The 15,264-nt window shown below is 37.6% G+C and overlaps 1 protein-coding gene across 4 annotated transcripts in view; it reads right to left on the bottom strand.

Annotated features, from left to right (window-relative positions):
- The window catches only part of LRRC49 (leucine rich repeat containing 49), a 198,132-nt gene that overhangs the window by 22,767 nt on the left and 160,101 nt on the right, over nucleotides 1–15,264 (bottom strand). For all 4 annotated transcript variants that reach the window (XM_063698671.1, XM_031002242.3, XM_055363653.2 and 1 more), the window contains one exon: nucleotides 14,424–14,533. In XM_063698671.1, coding sequence (XP_063554741.1) covers nucleotides 14,424–14,533 — 110 coding nt within the window. The remainder of the gene's footprint in view (nucleotides 1–14,423; nucleotides 14,534–15,264) is intronic.

Raw genomic sequence — 15,264 nt, 5'->3', positions numbered from 1 at the left:
CATGGTACTGGTATCAAAACAGACATGTAGACCAATGGAACAGAACAGAGACCTCAGAAATAACACCACACATCTATAACCATCTGATCTTCAACAAATCTGACAAAAACAAGCAATGGGGAAACGATTCCCTATTTAATAAATGGTGCTGGGAAAACTGGCTAGCCATATGCAGAAAACTGAAACTGGACCCCTTCCTTACATCTTTTACAAAAATTATCTCAAGATGGATTAAAGACTTAAATGTAAAACCTAAAACCACAAAACCCCTAGAAGAAAACCTAGGCAATACCATTCAGGACATAGTCATGGGCAAAGACTTCATGACTAAAACACCAAAAGCAACGGCAACAAAAGCCAAAATTGACAAATGGGATCTAATCAAACTATAGAGCTTCTGCACAGCAAAAGAAACTATCATCAGAGTGAACAGGCAACCTACAGAATGGGAGAAAATTTTTGCAAGCGACCCATCTGACAAAGGTCTAATATCCAGAATCTACAAGGAACTTAAAGCAAATTTACAAGAAAAAAACAAACAACCCCATCAAAAAGTGGGTGAAGGATAGAAAAGACACTTCTCAAAAGAAGACATTTATGTGGCCAACAAATACATGAAAAAAAGCTCATCATCACTGGTTATTAGAGAAATGCAAATCAAAACCACAATAATATCTCATGTCAGTTAGAATGGCGATTATTAAAAAGTCAACAAACAACAGATGCTGGCGAAGCTGTGGAGAAATAGGGTCTTGCTCTGTCACCCAGGCTGGGGTGAAATTCTTTTACACTGTTGGTGGGAGTGTAAATTAGTTCAACCATTGTGGAAGACAGTGTGGTGATTCCTCAAGGATCTAGAACCAGAAATACCATTTGACCCAGCAATCCTATTACTGGGTATATACCCAAAAGATTATAAATCATTCTACTACGAAGACACATGCACATGTATGTTTATTGCAGCACTATTTATAATAGCAAAGACTTGGAACCAACCCAAATGCCCATCAGTGATAGACTGAATAAAAAAATGTGGCACATATACACCATGGAATACTACGCAGCCATAAAAAAGAATGAGTTCACGTCCTTTGCAGGGACATGGATGAAGCTGGAAGTCATTATTCTCAGCAAACCAACAGAGGAGCAGAAAACCAAACACTGCATGTTCTCACTCATAGGTGGGAGTTGAAAAATAAGAAAACATGGACACAGGAAGGGGAACATCACACACCAGGGCCTGTCAGGGGGTGGGGGGCTAAGGGAGGGAATAACATTAGGAGAAATACCTGTAGATATCTATAAGGTCCACTTGATCCAGAGCTGAGTTCAAGTTCTGAAAATCCTTGTTAATTTTCTGTCTCAATGATCTAATGTTGACAGTGGGGTGTTAAAGTCTCCCACTATTATTGTGTGGGAGTCTAAGTCTCTTTGTAGGTCTCTAAGAAGTTGTTTCATGAATCTGGGTGCTCCTGTATTGGGTGCATATATATTTAGGATAGTTAGCTCTCCTTGATCCATTTACTATTATGTAATGCCCTTCTCTGTCTTTTTTGATCTGTGTTGGTTTAAAGTCCGTTTTGTCAGAAACTAGGATTGCAACCCCTGTTTTTTTTTTCTTTCTATTTGCTTGGTAAATTTTCCTCCATCCTTTTGTTTTATTTTATTATTTCATTTTATTTTATTTTGTGTGTCTTTGCACATGAGATGGGTCTCTTGAATACAGCACACCGATGGGTCTTGACTTTTTATCCAGCTTGCCATTCTGTGTCTTTTAATTGGGGCACTTAGCCCATTTAAGGTTAATATTGTTTTGTGTGAATTCGATCCTGTCATCATGATGCTAGCTGGTTATTTTGCAGACTTGTTGATGTAGTTGCTTCATAGCATCATTGGTCTTTGTACTTCAGTGTGTTTTTGCAGTGGCTGGTAATGGCTTTTCCTCCAATCTCTTCTGGCTTGTAGGCTTTCTGCTGAGAGGTCCACTGTTAGCCTGATAGGCTTCCCTTTGTAGGTGACTGGCTTTTCTCTCTGGCTGCCCTTAACATTTTTTCCTTCATTTCAATCTTGGAGAATCTGATAATTATGTGTCTTGGGGTTGATCTTCTCATGGAGTATCTTACTGGGGTTCTCTGGATTTCCTGAATATGAATGTTAGCCTGTCTTGTTAGGTAGGGGAAGTTCTCCTGGATGATATCTTGAAGTATGTTTTCCAGCTTGGTTCCATTCTCCCTGTCTCTTTCAGGTTCCCCAGTCAGCTGTAGGTTTTGTCTTTTTACATAATCCCATAGTTCTCAGAGATTTTGTTCATTCCTTTTCATTCTTTTTCCTCTAATCTTGTCTGCCTTCTTATTTCAGCAAGACAGTCTTCAAGCTCTGAAATTCTTTACTCTGCTTGGTATATTCAGTTATTGATACTTGTGGTTGCATTGTGAAGTTCTTGTGTTTTTCAGTTCCATCAGGTCGCTATGTTCCTCTCTAAACTGGTTATTCTGGTTAACAGCTCCTGTAATCTTTTAGCATGGTTCTTGGCTTCTTTGCACTATTTTGTCAATTCATCCAAATCAGCCTTCACTCAGTTCTGTGTCCTTGCTGGAGAGGTGTTGTGATCATTTGGAGGAGGAGAGGCATTCTAGCTTTTTGAGTTTTCAATGTTTTTTTTTTTTTCATTGATTCTTTCTCATCTTCGTGAGTTAATTTATCTTCGATCTTTGAGGCTGCTGACCTTTGGATGGGGTTCTTATGGGGACTTTTTTGTTTATGCTGTTGTTGTTGTTGTTGCTTTTTGTTTGCTTTCTTTCAACAGTCAGCCCCTCTTCTGTAGGGCTACTGTGGTTTGTGGGGGGTCCACTCCAGACCCTATTCAACTGGGTCCCTCCTGCACTTGGAGGTGTCATCAGTGGAGGCTGCAAAACAGTAAAGATGACTGCCTGCTCCTTCCTCTGGGGTCTCTGTCCTAGAAGGGCACCAATCTGATGCCAGTGGGAATGCTCCAGTATAAGGTGTCTGGCAACCCTTGTTGAGGGGAGTCTCACCCAGTCAGGAGGCATGGGATCCAGCACCCGCTTAATGAAGCACTCGGGCTGTCCCTTAGTGGAAGGGGTGCACTGCACTGGGAGGAATCCCACTTGTCTGGACTACCCAGATACCTCAGAGCCAGCAGGAGAAAGACTAAATCGGCTGATCTGTGGAGACTGTGGCTGCCCCTCAGGGGCTCAGTCCCAGGGAGATCAGAGGTCTGTCCCTAAACCCCTGGCTGGAGTTGCTGAAATTCCTGCAGGGAGGCCCTACCTAGTAAGCAGGGATGGGTTACTGCAGTGATGGCTGCCACTCCTCTCTCTGGGAACTCAGTGGTCTTAGGCAGCAGTCAGATGCAGTGATGGCATCTGCCCCTCCCCTGGGAAGCTCAGTCGTCTTAGGCAGCAGGCAGCTGCAGTGATGGCCTCTGTCCCTCCCCCAAGGAGTTCAGTTGTCTTAGGCAGCAGGCAGCCTCAGTGATGGTGACTGCCTCTCCCCTGAGGAACTCGGTAGTCTTAGGCAGTCTCCAGCCGAGTGGTCACTGAGAATCTGCACAGCTCTGTGCTTGAGATCCAAGGCCCTGGTGGCATGGGCTCATAAGGGGGATCTCCTGATCTGTGGGTTGCACAGATCCATGGAAAAATTGTGGTTTCCCAGGCAGGGTAGCACAATCACTCACTGCCTCCCTTGGCTGGGGGTGGGAGCTCCCCTTGCCCTGTGTGGCTCTCAGGTGGGCCATCGCACCATCCTGTTTTTCCTCTCTCTCCATGGGTTGTGCCAACTGCCCAAATCAGTCTCAATAAGAGGGCCTGGATACCTCAGTTGCTGGTGCAGGATTCACTCACCATTTTTGTTCTTCTCAGTGGGAGTCTCCAACCACAGCTACTACTAGTTGGCCATCTTGGCCCCTATTTCCATTTATTTTCTTTACTGATTTTTTTAAAATTACAGAAGCAATGTCTGTACACATTTGTTATCACTTTTATTAGTCTTTTCACATAATCAACTTTACATTAATACTGTTTCAACATCATTTCTTTTCTTTAACTTTCTTCTGGATTGTTTTGCTGCTCTTTTGCTACCTTGGTGAGATAAGTGTTTTAGCACATTCACTTTCAGCTTTTATTCTTTCCTACTATACCCATTGCAAGGCTGTTTCCATTTAGCACCACTTTAACTTGATCCCACAAGTTTTGAAATGGGTATTTTTATTATATTTCAGTTCAAGGTAGTTTCAGATTTCTACTATGAAATTATCTTTAACCTGTGGGTTATTTAGAAATGTGTTTCTTAATTCAAATATATGGGAATTTCCTGGTTATCATTTTGTAATCAGGTTAAAGATTGACCACATTTTGAATAGAAAACATGCTCCATGTGATTTCAATTCTTTGCAATCTCTTGACATTTGCTTTATGAACAGTATTTGGTCAATTTTTATAAATGTTCCATGTATGCTTGACAAGAATGTGCAGTTGCTGGGGGCAATGTTCTCTAAGTGGTAATTAGGTCAAATTTATCACATTATTCAAGCATTTTATATCCTTTTTCTATTAATTACTCAGAGATGTGTTAAAACTTCCCACTAATTGTAATTGTGGATTTGTAGTTCTGTCAATTTTGGGGTTATACATTTTTAAGGTTATGCTAATAAGTGCATACAAATTTAAATGTCCTATATTTTTCTAGTGAACTGAACCTATTATCATTTTGAAATGATCCTTTTTATTTCTAGTATTACTTTCAACTTTCAAGTCTATTGAGTCCTCAATAGCTACTCCATTTTTATTTCGGTAAGTATTTATGTTGTTTATCTTTTCTCACTTTTTTACTTTCAATATTTATGTAAACATATGTCAGATGTATCTCTTGTAAACAACATATAGTTGAACTTCGTTTTTTTATTCAGTCTGACAATCTTTGCATTTTATTTTTTTGGTTTTTTTTGGAGACAGGGTCTCGCTCTGTCACCCAGGCTGGGGTGCAGTTGCACAATCTCAACTCACTGCAACCTCTACCTCCTGGGTTCAAGTGATTCTCATGCCTCAGCCTCCTGAGTAGCTGGGATTACAGGCACGTTCCACCACACCCAGCTAATTTTTGTATTTTTAGTAGAGACAGGGTTTCACAATGTTGAACAGGCTGGTCTCGAACTCCTGACCTCAGGTGATCTGCCTGTCTCAGCCTCCCAAAGTGCTGGGATTATAGGCATGAGCCACCAGTCCTGGCCAATCTTTGCATTTTAATCAGAACAATTAATATATTTGCATTTTATCATTGAGGTGGATTCATTACATTGATGGCTGTATTATGGCTTCCTTGCATCCACGTCCTTTACAATGTGATTTCACAATTACGTAAGGCCTACTCTCAGGCCCCTTAAGTGTTGCTCTGTTATCTGATTTGACCAAAAGTATGTGGGTGAAATGATGGTATGTCAGTTCTTAGCATAGGACTCAAGAGGCCTTGCATGCTTCTGCTTTTTCTTTGAACCTTGCCTCTGCCATGAGAACAAGCCCAGGCAGATTTCTGGAGTATAAGACCATGTGGAGCAGAGACAGGTTGTCCCAGCTAAGGCCTTCCTAGACCAGGTTACAGCCAGCCAACCCTCAAACAAGTGAGAGAGCCAAGGTTTGATCAGCAGAGCCGCCTACCCAATCCACAGGTGACTACTGACACATGAGGACCCCAGCTGAAGGCATAAGATCCACCTAGCTGACCTACAGTCTCAAAGAAAAAAATATATGCTTCCTGTTTTAAGCCACTAAGATTTGGGGTGTTTGTCACACAGTACTGGCAAAGTGACAGGAACATACATGCTGATATACCACTATTTATGTTTAAATCTACCATTTTCATTTCTTTCTGTTTAATCCACATGTTCTATTTTTCGTTTTCTCTTTGTCTTACCTTACTAATTTGGAAGCTATTTATTTGCTTATTATTTGGTTACCACAGAAATTACAACATGAACAACATTAACCCACTAATATCTAAAGTTAGTCACTATATTTATCTCCATCCCAGATAATACGAGGTCCTAGAATACAATATCTCCATTTACTCCTTCCGACTACATATGCTTCTGTTGCAGTGTATTTTAATTTTATATTTTTAAACCCCACAAAATGTTGTTACTGTTGATCTATATCAAACTTGTCCAACCTGTGGCTGACGGGCCACCACATGTGATGCAGGATGGCTTTGAATGTGGCCCAACATAAATTTGTAAACTTTCTCAAAACATGAGATTTTTTGTGTGTGTGTGATTTTTTTCTAGCTCATCAGCTATCATTAGTGTTAGTGTATTTTACGTGTAGCCCAAGGCAATTCTTCTTCCAATGTGCCCCAAGGAAACCAAAAGATTGGATACTCCTAATTTATATGGTCAATGTTCATTTAGCCTTATCCAACATATTTAGTACTTTCCTTGTTCTTTAGCTTTTCTTGCATCTCAGAACTTCTAACTGGGGTCACTGTCCTGCCTTAATTATAAGCTTTATAATTTCTTTTAGTGTAAGAATACTAATGGGAATTCTCTTAGATTTTGTTTTTATTATTTTGTTTCAAATGTCTTTATTTCACCTTCATTCTTAAAAGACATATTTGCTGTGCATAGAATTCTAGGTTGGTAATTTCCTTCAGTACATTGAACATATCATTCATTATCCTATCTTCTGGCTTCCACCGCTGCTGTTATGAAATCAATTTGTTGATCTCCACTCTTTTGAAGGTAACTTCTCTTTTCCTGGTTGTTTTTAAATTTTTTCACCTTATATTTAGAGTTCTGTAGTTTCACTGTGATGTGACTAGGTGTAGATTTCATTTATCCTTTTTGCGATTAGCTGGGCTTATTTAATGTGTAGTTGGTGTATTTCATCAGTTCTGAACAATTTTTGCCATTATCTGTTTTAATATTGCCTCTACCCTATGCTCTCCATTATGTCTTTTTGAAACTTCAGTCAGCTGTTAAACCTCCCAACTCACTTTATCCTCCAAATTTCTTAGCCACTTTCTCATATACTTTATCTTCTTTTCTTTTTGTACTACATTCCAGAAAATCTCTTCTAGTCTGTTTCTCAGTTTATGGATCTCTTTTCAACTGTGTCTAGTCAGCTGTTAAACCTCCTCATTAAATTTTAACTTTGTGTATTACATTTTTCATTTATATAATTTCTTTTGGTTTCCTTTCAGGTCTGCTGGATCACTTTTTGCAATTTCTTATTCTCTTCAGATATTTTCATGCTTATCTTGTATATCATGAGATATAGCAGGCACAGTCGTTTTATAGTCTATGCATGATAATACCAATATTTAAAGTATTCATGGGTCTGTTTCTGTAATCTATTTTTTCCTTCCAGTTCTTTTACATGATGTCTTATTTTCTTGTGTGACTGGTTATTTATTTTTTCATTGTATGCTGGTAATTGCCCTTAAAAATTAGCCATGAGGATTCTTTGAGACAAGATGAAAGTAACTTCTTCCAGAGAGGAGGTACATTTGCTTTTTCCAGATATTTAGAGACAGTGATATTTAAATCTTTATGTTATTTTAAACTAGTTATGTGTTATGAATTCAGGCTGCACATCTATATGAGGACTGCTTTTTGTTCACATTTGCTTAGGGACAACTTTCCTCTTTTCTGCTCATATCAAGGCAACCTTCCTTGGAAATTCCTGAGTGGGGAGAAGAGGTAGGTTTATTTCTGACCTGATGGTATAGCCACTGGGGTTTCATTTTAACCCTTAGGAAGACGTCAATTTACATTTACCATTTTAGATGGAGCCCTGGGCTTTGATTTCCATCATTTCTACTGTTCTATGCTAGCAGAACAAAAATTTATGTTTCCTTGAAATGCCTCTGGATCAAACAGTCTCTGTGATATGATAAAATATACATTTGGTCTTTGTCCATCCCTGTACTCTCTCCATTCCCATTTCCTGGCAAAAAGTTCCTAAAACCCTTGGAATTGCAAGAGTAACGAGAATGTTTTTTGTGCTAATGAGATGGCTGGTAACTGGGGTGTGTGAGCCAGATAGCTTCAGGATGGGGGCTGGTCACTGGAAAGACCAAGGCATAATTAGAGGGGTGGGACCTCCAGCCCCATCCCCAACCTCTGGGGAGGGGACAGGAGCTGAAAATTGACTTGATTACCAATAGCCAATGATTTCATTTATCATGCCTACATAATGATGTCTCCATAAAAACCCAAAAGGACAAGATTCAGAGAACTTCTGGATAGATGAACACGTGGAGGTTCCTGAAGGGTGGTATGCCTGGAGAGGGCATGGAAGCTCTGTGCCCCTTCCCACATACCTTGCCCTTTGCATTTTTTCTATCTGGCTGTTCATCTGTATCCTTTGTAATATCTTTTATAATAAATGGGTAAATGTAATTAAAGTGTTTCCTTGTGTTCTGTGAGCCACTCTAAGCAAATTAATAGAACCCCCCAAGAAGGGGGTTGTCAGAATCTCAATTCTTAGCTGGTCAGTCAGAAGCACAGGTCACAACTAGTGCTTGCAACTGGCATGTGATGTAGGGAGGCTGGGTTTGGTGGGGAGGAGCCGTCTTGTGGGACTGATCTTTCAACCTGTAGGATCTGACACTATCTCCAGGTAGGCAGTGTCAGAATTAAATTGAATTAGAGGGCACCCAGCTGGTGTCTGCTGCTGAATTGCCTGGCTAGTGTGTAGGGAAAACCCCCTCACATATCTGTGTTGAATGGTGTGTAAGAGCAGGAAAAGTAAGTTTGGTTCTAAGAGCTTTGTGTCTACCTTAATTCTCAATGTTCTCATTTTCCCATAGATCCTGGCCTAGTAATTATGTTATACCTTACCAGCTCCCCAAAACTTTAATGAAGGTTTTTATTTTGTCTAGCATTTTGTATTGTTTTTAACTCAAGAAATGGTAAAAACAGCCAAACTCATCATTGTCAGAAATAGAAGTTCAATATATTCCTAATCTTATACAGATTAAAACTCAAAAACTACTCTTTTCAAACTGTACAGACATAGAATAAAACCTGAAAAGCACTCTTCAACTACTCTACCTTACTCCTCAAATCTATATCCTCCCAGGTGTTCATCCTGTCAGTTCCCTGTGTTTCCATATTTTTAATGTCTACATATTTATTATGTTGCTTTTAAATAACATTGGGTCATAATATAAATAGTTTTATGCCATATTTCATTCAATGAACTGTCTCTGGATCATTTCATGTTAGAACAGGAGATTTACCTCAATCTTTCTCCCCCTCCTCCTCCTTCTTTTACAGTCATATTATCTACTGTAATATAAACAGTATTATACAGATTCTACATCTATAAATGTGGAAGTACTATGATATACTTAGTTTTACCAATTATTTGGCATTTGGTTACTTTCCAAAGTTAAGTAACTACAAACAATAAAGCATGGCAGCTTACTACATAAATAACTTGTGCATATGTGTATTTCATTAGAATATATTCCTAGTACTAAAACTTCTGGGTTCAAATATATGTATACTTTAAATTTTGATAGACATTGTGAAACTACCTTCCACCAAAAGTCATGTTACACTTCTACCAACATGTACAGTGTACATTGTCCTGAATACTAATAAGTCATTGATATTATTGGTTTTTAAATTTTTAAGTCAATCTCATTGGCAAAAATGACATCGCATTATTTTAATTTAAGTTGTATTTCTCTGATGAGAAGTGAGTTGGGCTTACATTTTCTGGCTATTCATATTTCTTCTTGTGAGTTTTCTCTTTATATGCTTTGTCTTTTTTTTTCTATTATCTCAACTGTCTTTTTTCTTACTAAATTTGTAGGATTTCTTAAAAATTTTGTTAAATATGCTGCAAATATATTCTCCTGTCTGCTTATGTATTTTCACTTCATGATGTATTTCATCATATAAAACTGTAAAAATGTTTGTGAGCTACATGTTACAAACCTTCAGGAAGTATGAGAAAGTATGGTAGAACATTTTCATTAACATGAGATGATAAATGCCTTTCTAAGATATAAAATGTATCTTGTTTTAGGGTCCTGAGAAATCATATTGGGATTTGTGATTGGGAATTAAGTAAATTTGTAATTTAATTAGGATAAATTGGCATCTTTACAATATTAAGTCTTGGAATTTGTTAACATTGTAAATATTCATTTTTAAGCTTCCTTTTTGTTCCTAATTGTATTTTTATTTATTTATTTATTTAGAGACAGGGTCTTGCTCTGTCACCCAGATCAGAGTACAGTGGTGTAGATCATGGCTCACTGCAGCCTCAGCCTCCCAGGCTCAAGTGATTCTCCCTCCTGCCTCAAGCCCAACAAGTAGCTGGGACCACAGGTGCGAGCCACATGCCTGGTTAGTTTTTGTATTTTTTGTAGAGATGGAGTCTTGCCATGTTGCCCAGGCTGGTCTCAAACTCCTGGGCTCAAGTGATCCACCTGCCTCAGCCTCCCAAAGTGCTGGGACTACAGGTGTGAGCCACCATGCCAGGCCTGTTCCCAATTTTATTGTGTATGTCAGAGTTACTTTTTATAAGGTGTATTTTCTGATATTTCATAGTTTCTTTGCCTCTATAAATGGGGTACTTTTTCTAATACTATTTTCAACAGCTTATTATTGGTATGAAGAAATATTAATTATTTTGATATGTTAATCTAGTATCTGGCCTCATTGTTATACATTCCAATTAATTCCAAAAGTATAATAGTTGAATTCTTGGATTTTCTGGAGCATCAGTGTTTGCTTTTATTGGTCAACTATTCTCTTTCAAATTCTTATTTCTTTAGAAGCTGCTATTATCTTCATGAACTTCTTTTTTCCATTTTTTTAAATTTTGCCTTACTTTGGTATTTCTCTAGGTTCCTGAAGTAAAAGCTTCATTCATTACTTTCTAATCTTTCTTGTTTTCTAATAAGTACATTAAAGATGTATAATTTCCTGTCAGCAGAGCTTTGGTCACATCCCAGAGGTTTTGACATATAGTATTCTTATTGTCAAATTCATTTATATATGATTTATTATTTTAGCTTTAATTTCCTCTTTAATTCAGAAGCATTAAGTATTTTTAAATGCTTTTTTAAAAAGGATAAAAAATAAAAAAACAAGATAGAACAAAAAGCAAGAAGATAATTCAAGAGGTTCATAGAAACATAGAGTAAAAAGTATCTATGTACTTTGGAATCCTAGTGTCTCCCTCCAGTTCAACACTTAGAGGCAAGCATATTGAAAAAATCAAATATTTTTAAATTGCACAAGAGTATCTTTGACACATATGCCCCATTTCTCACAAATTGCAGCATACTATACAATTGTTCTGTACCTTATATTTTTATTTTCTGAAACACCTTAACCGTTTCATATAAGAACATCCAATTATTTTTAGAGCTGCAAGTAATTCGTCTCGCTCTATTGATGGACATTTAGTGAGTTTTCATATTTTTGCTAATATAAACACTGGCTGCAATGAAAATCCTTGCACATAGATATTTGTGCTCATGTAAAGAAAATTATCTGTAGAACAAATTCCTTTAAGTGAAATTGCTAAGTCTAAAGGTATGTACGTTTACAATTTATTAGATATTGCTAAGTTACTATGAACAAGTATTACAGTAACTTTCATTACCACCAAAAGTATGTAAGAACTCTATTTTGCTATGCTGTATATCAGGGGTTCCCGAGCCCTAGTCCACAGCCTGGGGCTTGGAGACCCCGATATATAGCATGGTGAAATAACTGTGTTATTCAGGCCTGTCCATGGCCTGTTAGGAACCAGGCCACATAGCAAGTGGTGAACTGCGGGCAAGCATTACCGCTGAGCTCCGCCTCCTGTCAGATCAGCAGTGGCATTAGATTCTCATAGGAACGCAAACCCTGTTGTGAACTGCACATGCCAGGGATCTTGGTTGCCCACTCCTTATGAGAATCTAATGCCTGTGGTGGAACAGTTTCATTCCAAAACCATCCCCTAGCCCCAACCGTCCATGGCAAAATTGTCTGTCACGAAACCAGTCCCTGGTGCCAAAAAGGTTGAGGACTGCCGCTGCATATCATCAAACTTCTAGTCTTTTCCCACAAAGTTATCTCATTATTTTAAAATTTGGTTGTCTATAACTTTGACCAAACATCCTCTTCTTAAAGTTTAAAGGCATTTGTATTTTGTTTTCTGGAAGCTTGCGTCCGCTGTCTACCCCACTACCCATCCCAATTCCAACTAGATAAGTTTTTGGCTATCCTGACCCATTATTTTCTAATTTTATAACATTATGATTAGAAAATGTGATCTGTATGAGTATGCTTTTTGAGATACTTGAAGATTTACTTTCAGTTTAATAGATGTTCAACTTTTACAAACATTCCATAGATGTTTGAATAAAATATGTGTTTTTTTCTGAATTGGGAATAAGGTTGTCAACACAAGATTTTAAGTATATTTATTTGATAAAATGTGTTAACTATGTTATGCAAATCCTCTATAGTCTTTCTTATGTTAGTTGATTTGATCTGATTTATGAAAGAAGCATATTAATGACTATTATAATAACTGAAAAATTTGTCAATATATGGTGTATTTGTTGATATGTTTAAAAGCTGTAGTCTTAGTTACACTGTTTCATAACTATTTTCTGGTGGATTGTAGTTTTTAGTGTCATCAAGTCTATCATTATTAACCACTAACATTCCTGTATCTGTTTGTTGTTGGCATTTAGTTCATTATATATTTCCCATCCCTTTGTTTTAAGCCTTTAGGGGTTTTTTAGGGGTATCTCTGAAAAACATGTTTTTAATTCAATCTGAGAGCATCTATTAATGGAAGACTTTATTAATATTTATGATGATAACCCAAATGCTTTTTTTTCCTTCCTGCTTTTCGTTGATCACTTTTTTCCTTTTAGTAGTTTAGAAATTATCCATCTAATCTTTTTCTATGAAAACCCTTAATATTTTAATACACACAAACGTGTATTTTTCCATCAATTTTTGTTGTTAATTAGTACCTATTATCTCACCTAAACAGGGAAAGAAAGTAAACTTTAACTTACATTCTCATAGGATTTTCTTGGATTTTTCCTTGTAGGTTATTTAATCTTTTTAACATTATACATTAATACTTATTCAGACAACTATAATTTTTACCGATTTCTTTCTACATCACTGTTTCTTGAATTCAATGCCTCCTTTTTTTTTCAGAATGGTTGTGTGGGTTTTAGATGGGATTTATATTCCATCAATCAGATACACTTGGGTAAGATTTGAATTCAGAACTGGGCTAAGTGGGGAAGTAGGAGTAGCATGCAAAAGACTCACTTTGTTAGTGTAAATTATAGTAGGGTAACATGGTTCTGGAGCCAGATTCTGGGGAGCAGAGTAGGGAACTTCCTGATCCTCAGCGCAGCTAAAGTGGTATGATCCTGGTGCTCACAGCTGGGACAACAGTCTCCTGTTGTCCTTGACTGCAGCAAAGTGCTCCATGACCATAGCAAGGAGGCAGTTTCCTTTGTGGGCTTGTTCTATGGTATAATTCTGGGAGACATCTCTGGAGGCTCAGTCTAGAAACTGCTTCCTCAACACTCTCAAATATTTTGTAGATATCTAATTCCTTGCTTACTCTAACCAGAGTGACTTGTATGATCTGTAACTGAATCATGACTGGTCAACCATCCTTGACTATTTCTTCATCCCTGCTCCACCTCGTCAGTTAGTGTGTTCTGTCAGGTTTCCTCTTCTCCATCTTGCTGCCCTGGCTCAGGCCCTCATAATCTCTCCTGGCCTACAGAGTAACCATTTGATTGGTCTTCATTACTTCAAGCTCTGCCTGCTCAAATGGCAGCCTTTCTACAATGTAAATCCAATTATATGATTGCTTGTGCTTCATTACAAAACACAAGTTTTCATTTTTGCTTGGCATGGATTGGAAAGCTCTACAAAGTCAGACCACAATCAATCTTCCTAGCTTCATTTCCTATCATTTATTCATAATCATCCCATGTTCCAATTATACTGAGCTATTTACAATTACTTGTGCTTTTGCAGATATCTTTTCCCCATATCCTCTACCTGAAAACTCCTACTCATTCCCAAAGAACGAGATAAAATGTTATCTCCTTTGTGAAGCCTTCCCCAGTGTTATTCCAAAATATGGTTAGTCCCTCCTACAGCCCTCCCTTATAGCACCTGAAACATTACTTTTAATTGTTTGTGTATATCTTTAACTTATTAGACTATAAGCCATATGAGAATAAGGACTTCATCTTATTTATCTTAAGATCCCCAACACTTTCAATAGGCCAGTCTAGGATACATGTTTATGGAACACATAATTAGTATAGTTAGGAGGTATGTGGAATTTATTTCTTTTTCTAGTGTAACAGTAATTCTATAAAAAACTACAAAAATTAAAGGTTACCTGGCATCACCCAGAATGGAAATCAGACGATACTGGGGTAACTCAGAAGACGCTACATGTGCTAGGATTCCAAAGAGCCTTTCAGCCATTATCATATCATTCTGTGTCACCTGAAGAGACACAATAGAAAGGGGTAAAAAAATGACACCATCTCTTAGCTGAATAAAACTGATATAATCCCAAAGAGAGATCCAAATTAAATATTATCTTTTAAGCCCACAAAAGCACATTCTCCTGTGCTGTGGAAAGAAGAGTTTTCATTGATATTTTTCTTTCTTGAGTTAAAATGAAGACGTATAATTGTGGTTCATGATGATGGAAGCTGATTGGAAGTGATGACTCAGCTCTGATTTAGAAGCTGTCTTTCCTGAGAATTACACTTGAGGTACCTTCAATTTTTAGTATTTTTTTTTTCAGAAATCCTATAGCTTCTTGGATTAGAATGATTTAGAGGAAAAAATTCCCAAGTATCAATGGGATAGATTCATTTTAATAATGTGTCAAAGGTAAGCCAAGGTGGTCATACCTTGCTCCTATAGGGATAATTTTGTCCCTTCCTGAGAGATGGAACTTTCACTGAATTAGCAAGGATGCTCCTGTTCATTCTATCAGTCTTTCTCCCCAAAAAGAATAACTTGTCACAAGTATACCCTATGAGGACCCATTCTTACATTAACCAAGAAAGTACTAAAAGCTGAAAGCAGCACCTGTATTACTATCTGGGGATATTTTCTTTAATATAAAATAGGGTTGCTTACATTTTAAATACTGTTTTTTTTGTCTATATATAATTCAATGATCCCAGCCAAGAGCCATTTTGCCCCCTACAGAATAACTGGCA

This window comes from Gorilla gorilla, chromosome 16 (genome assembly GCF_029281585.2).
Source record: "Gorilla gorilla gorilla isolate KB3781 chromosome 16, NHGRI_mGorGor1-v2.1_pri, whole genome shotgun sequence".
NCBI lineage: Eukaryota > Metazoa > Chordata > Mammalia > Primates > Hominidae > Gorilla > Gorilla gorilla.
This window is presented reverse-complemented; position numbering and strand designations above follow the sequence as displayed.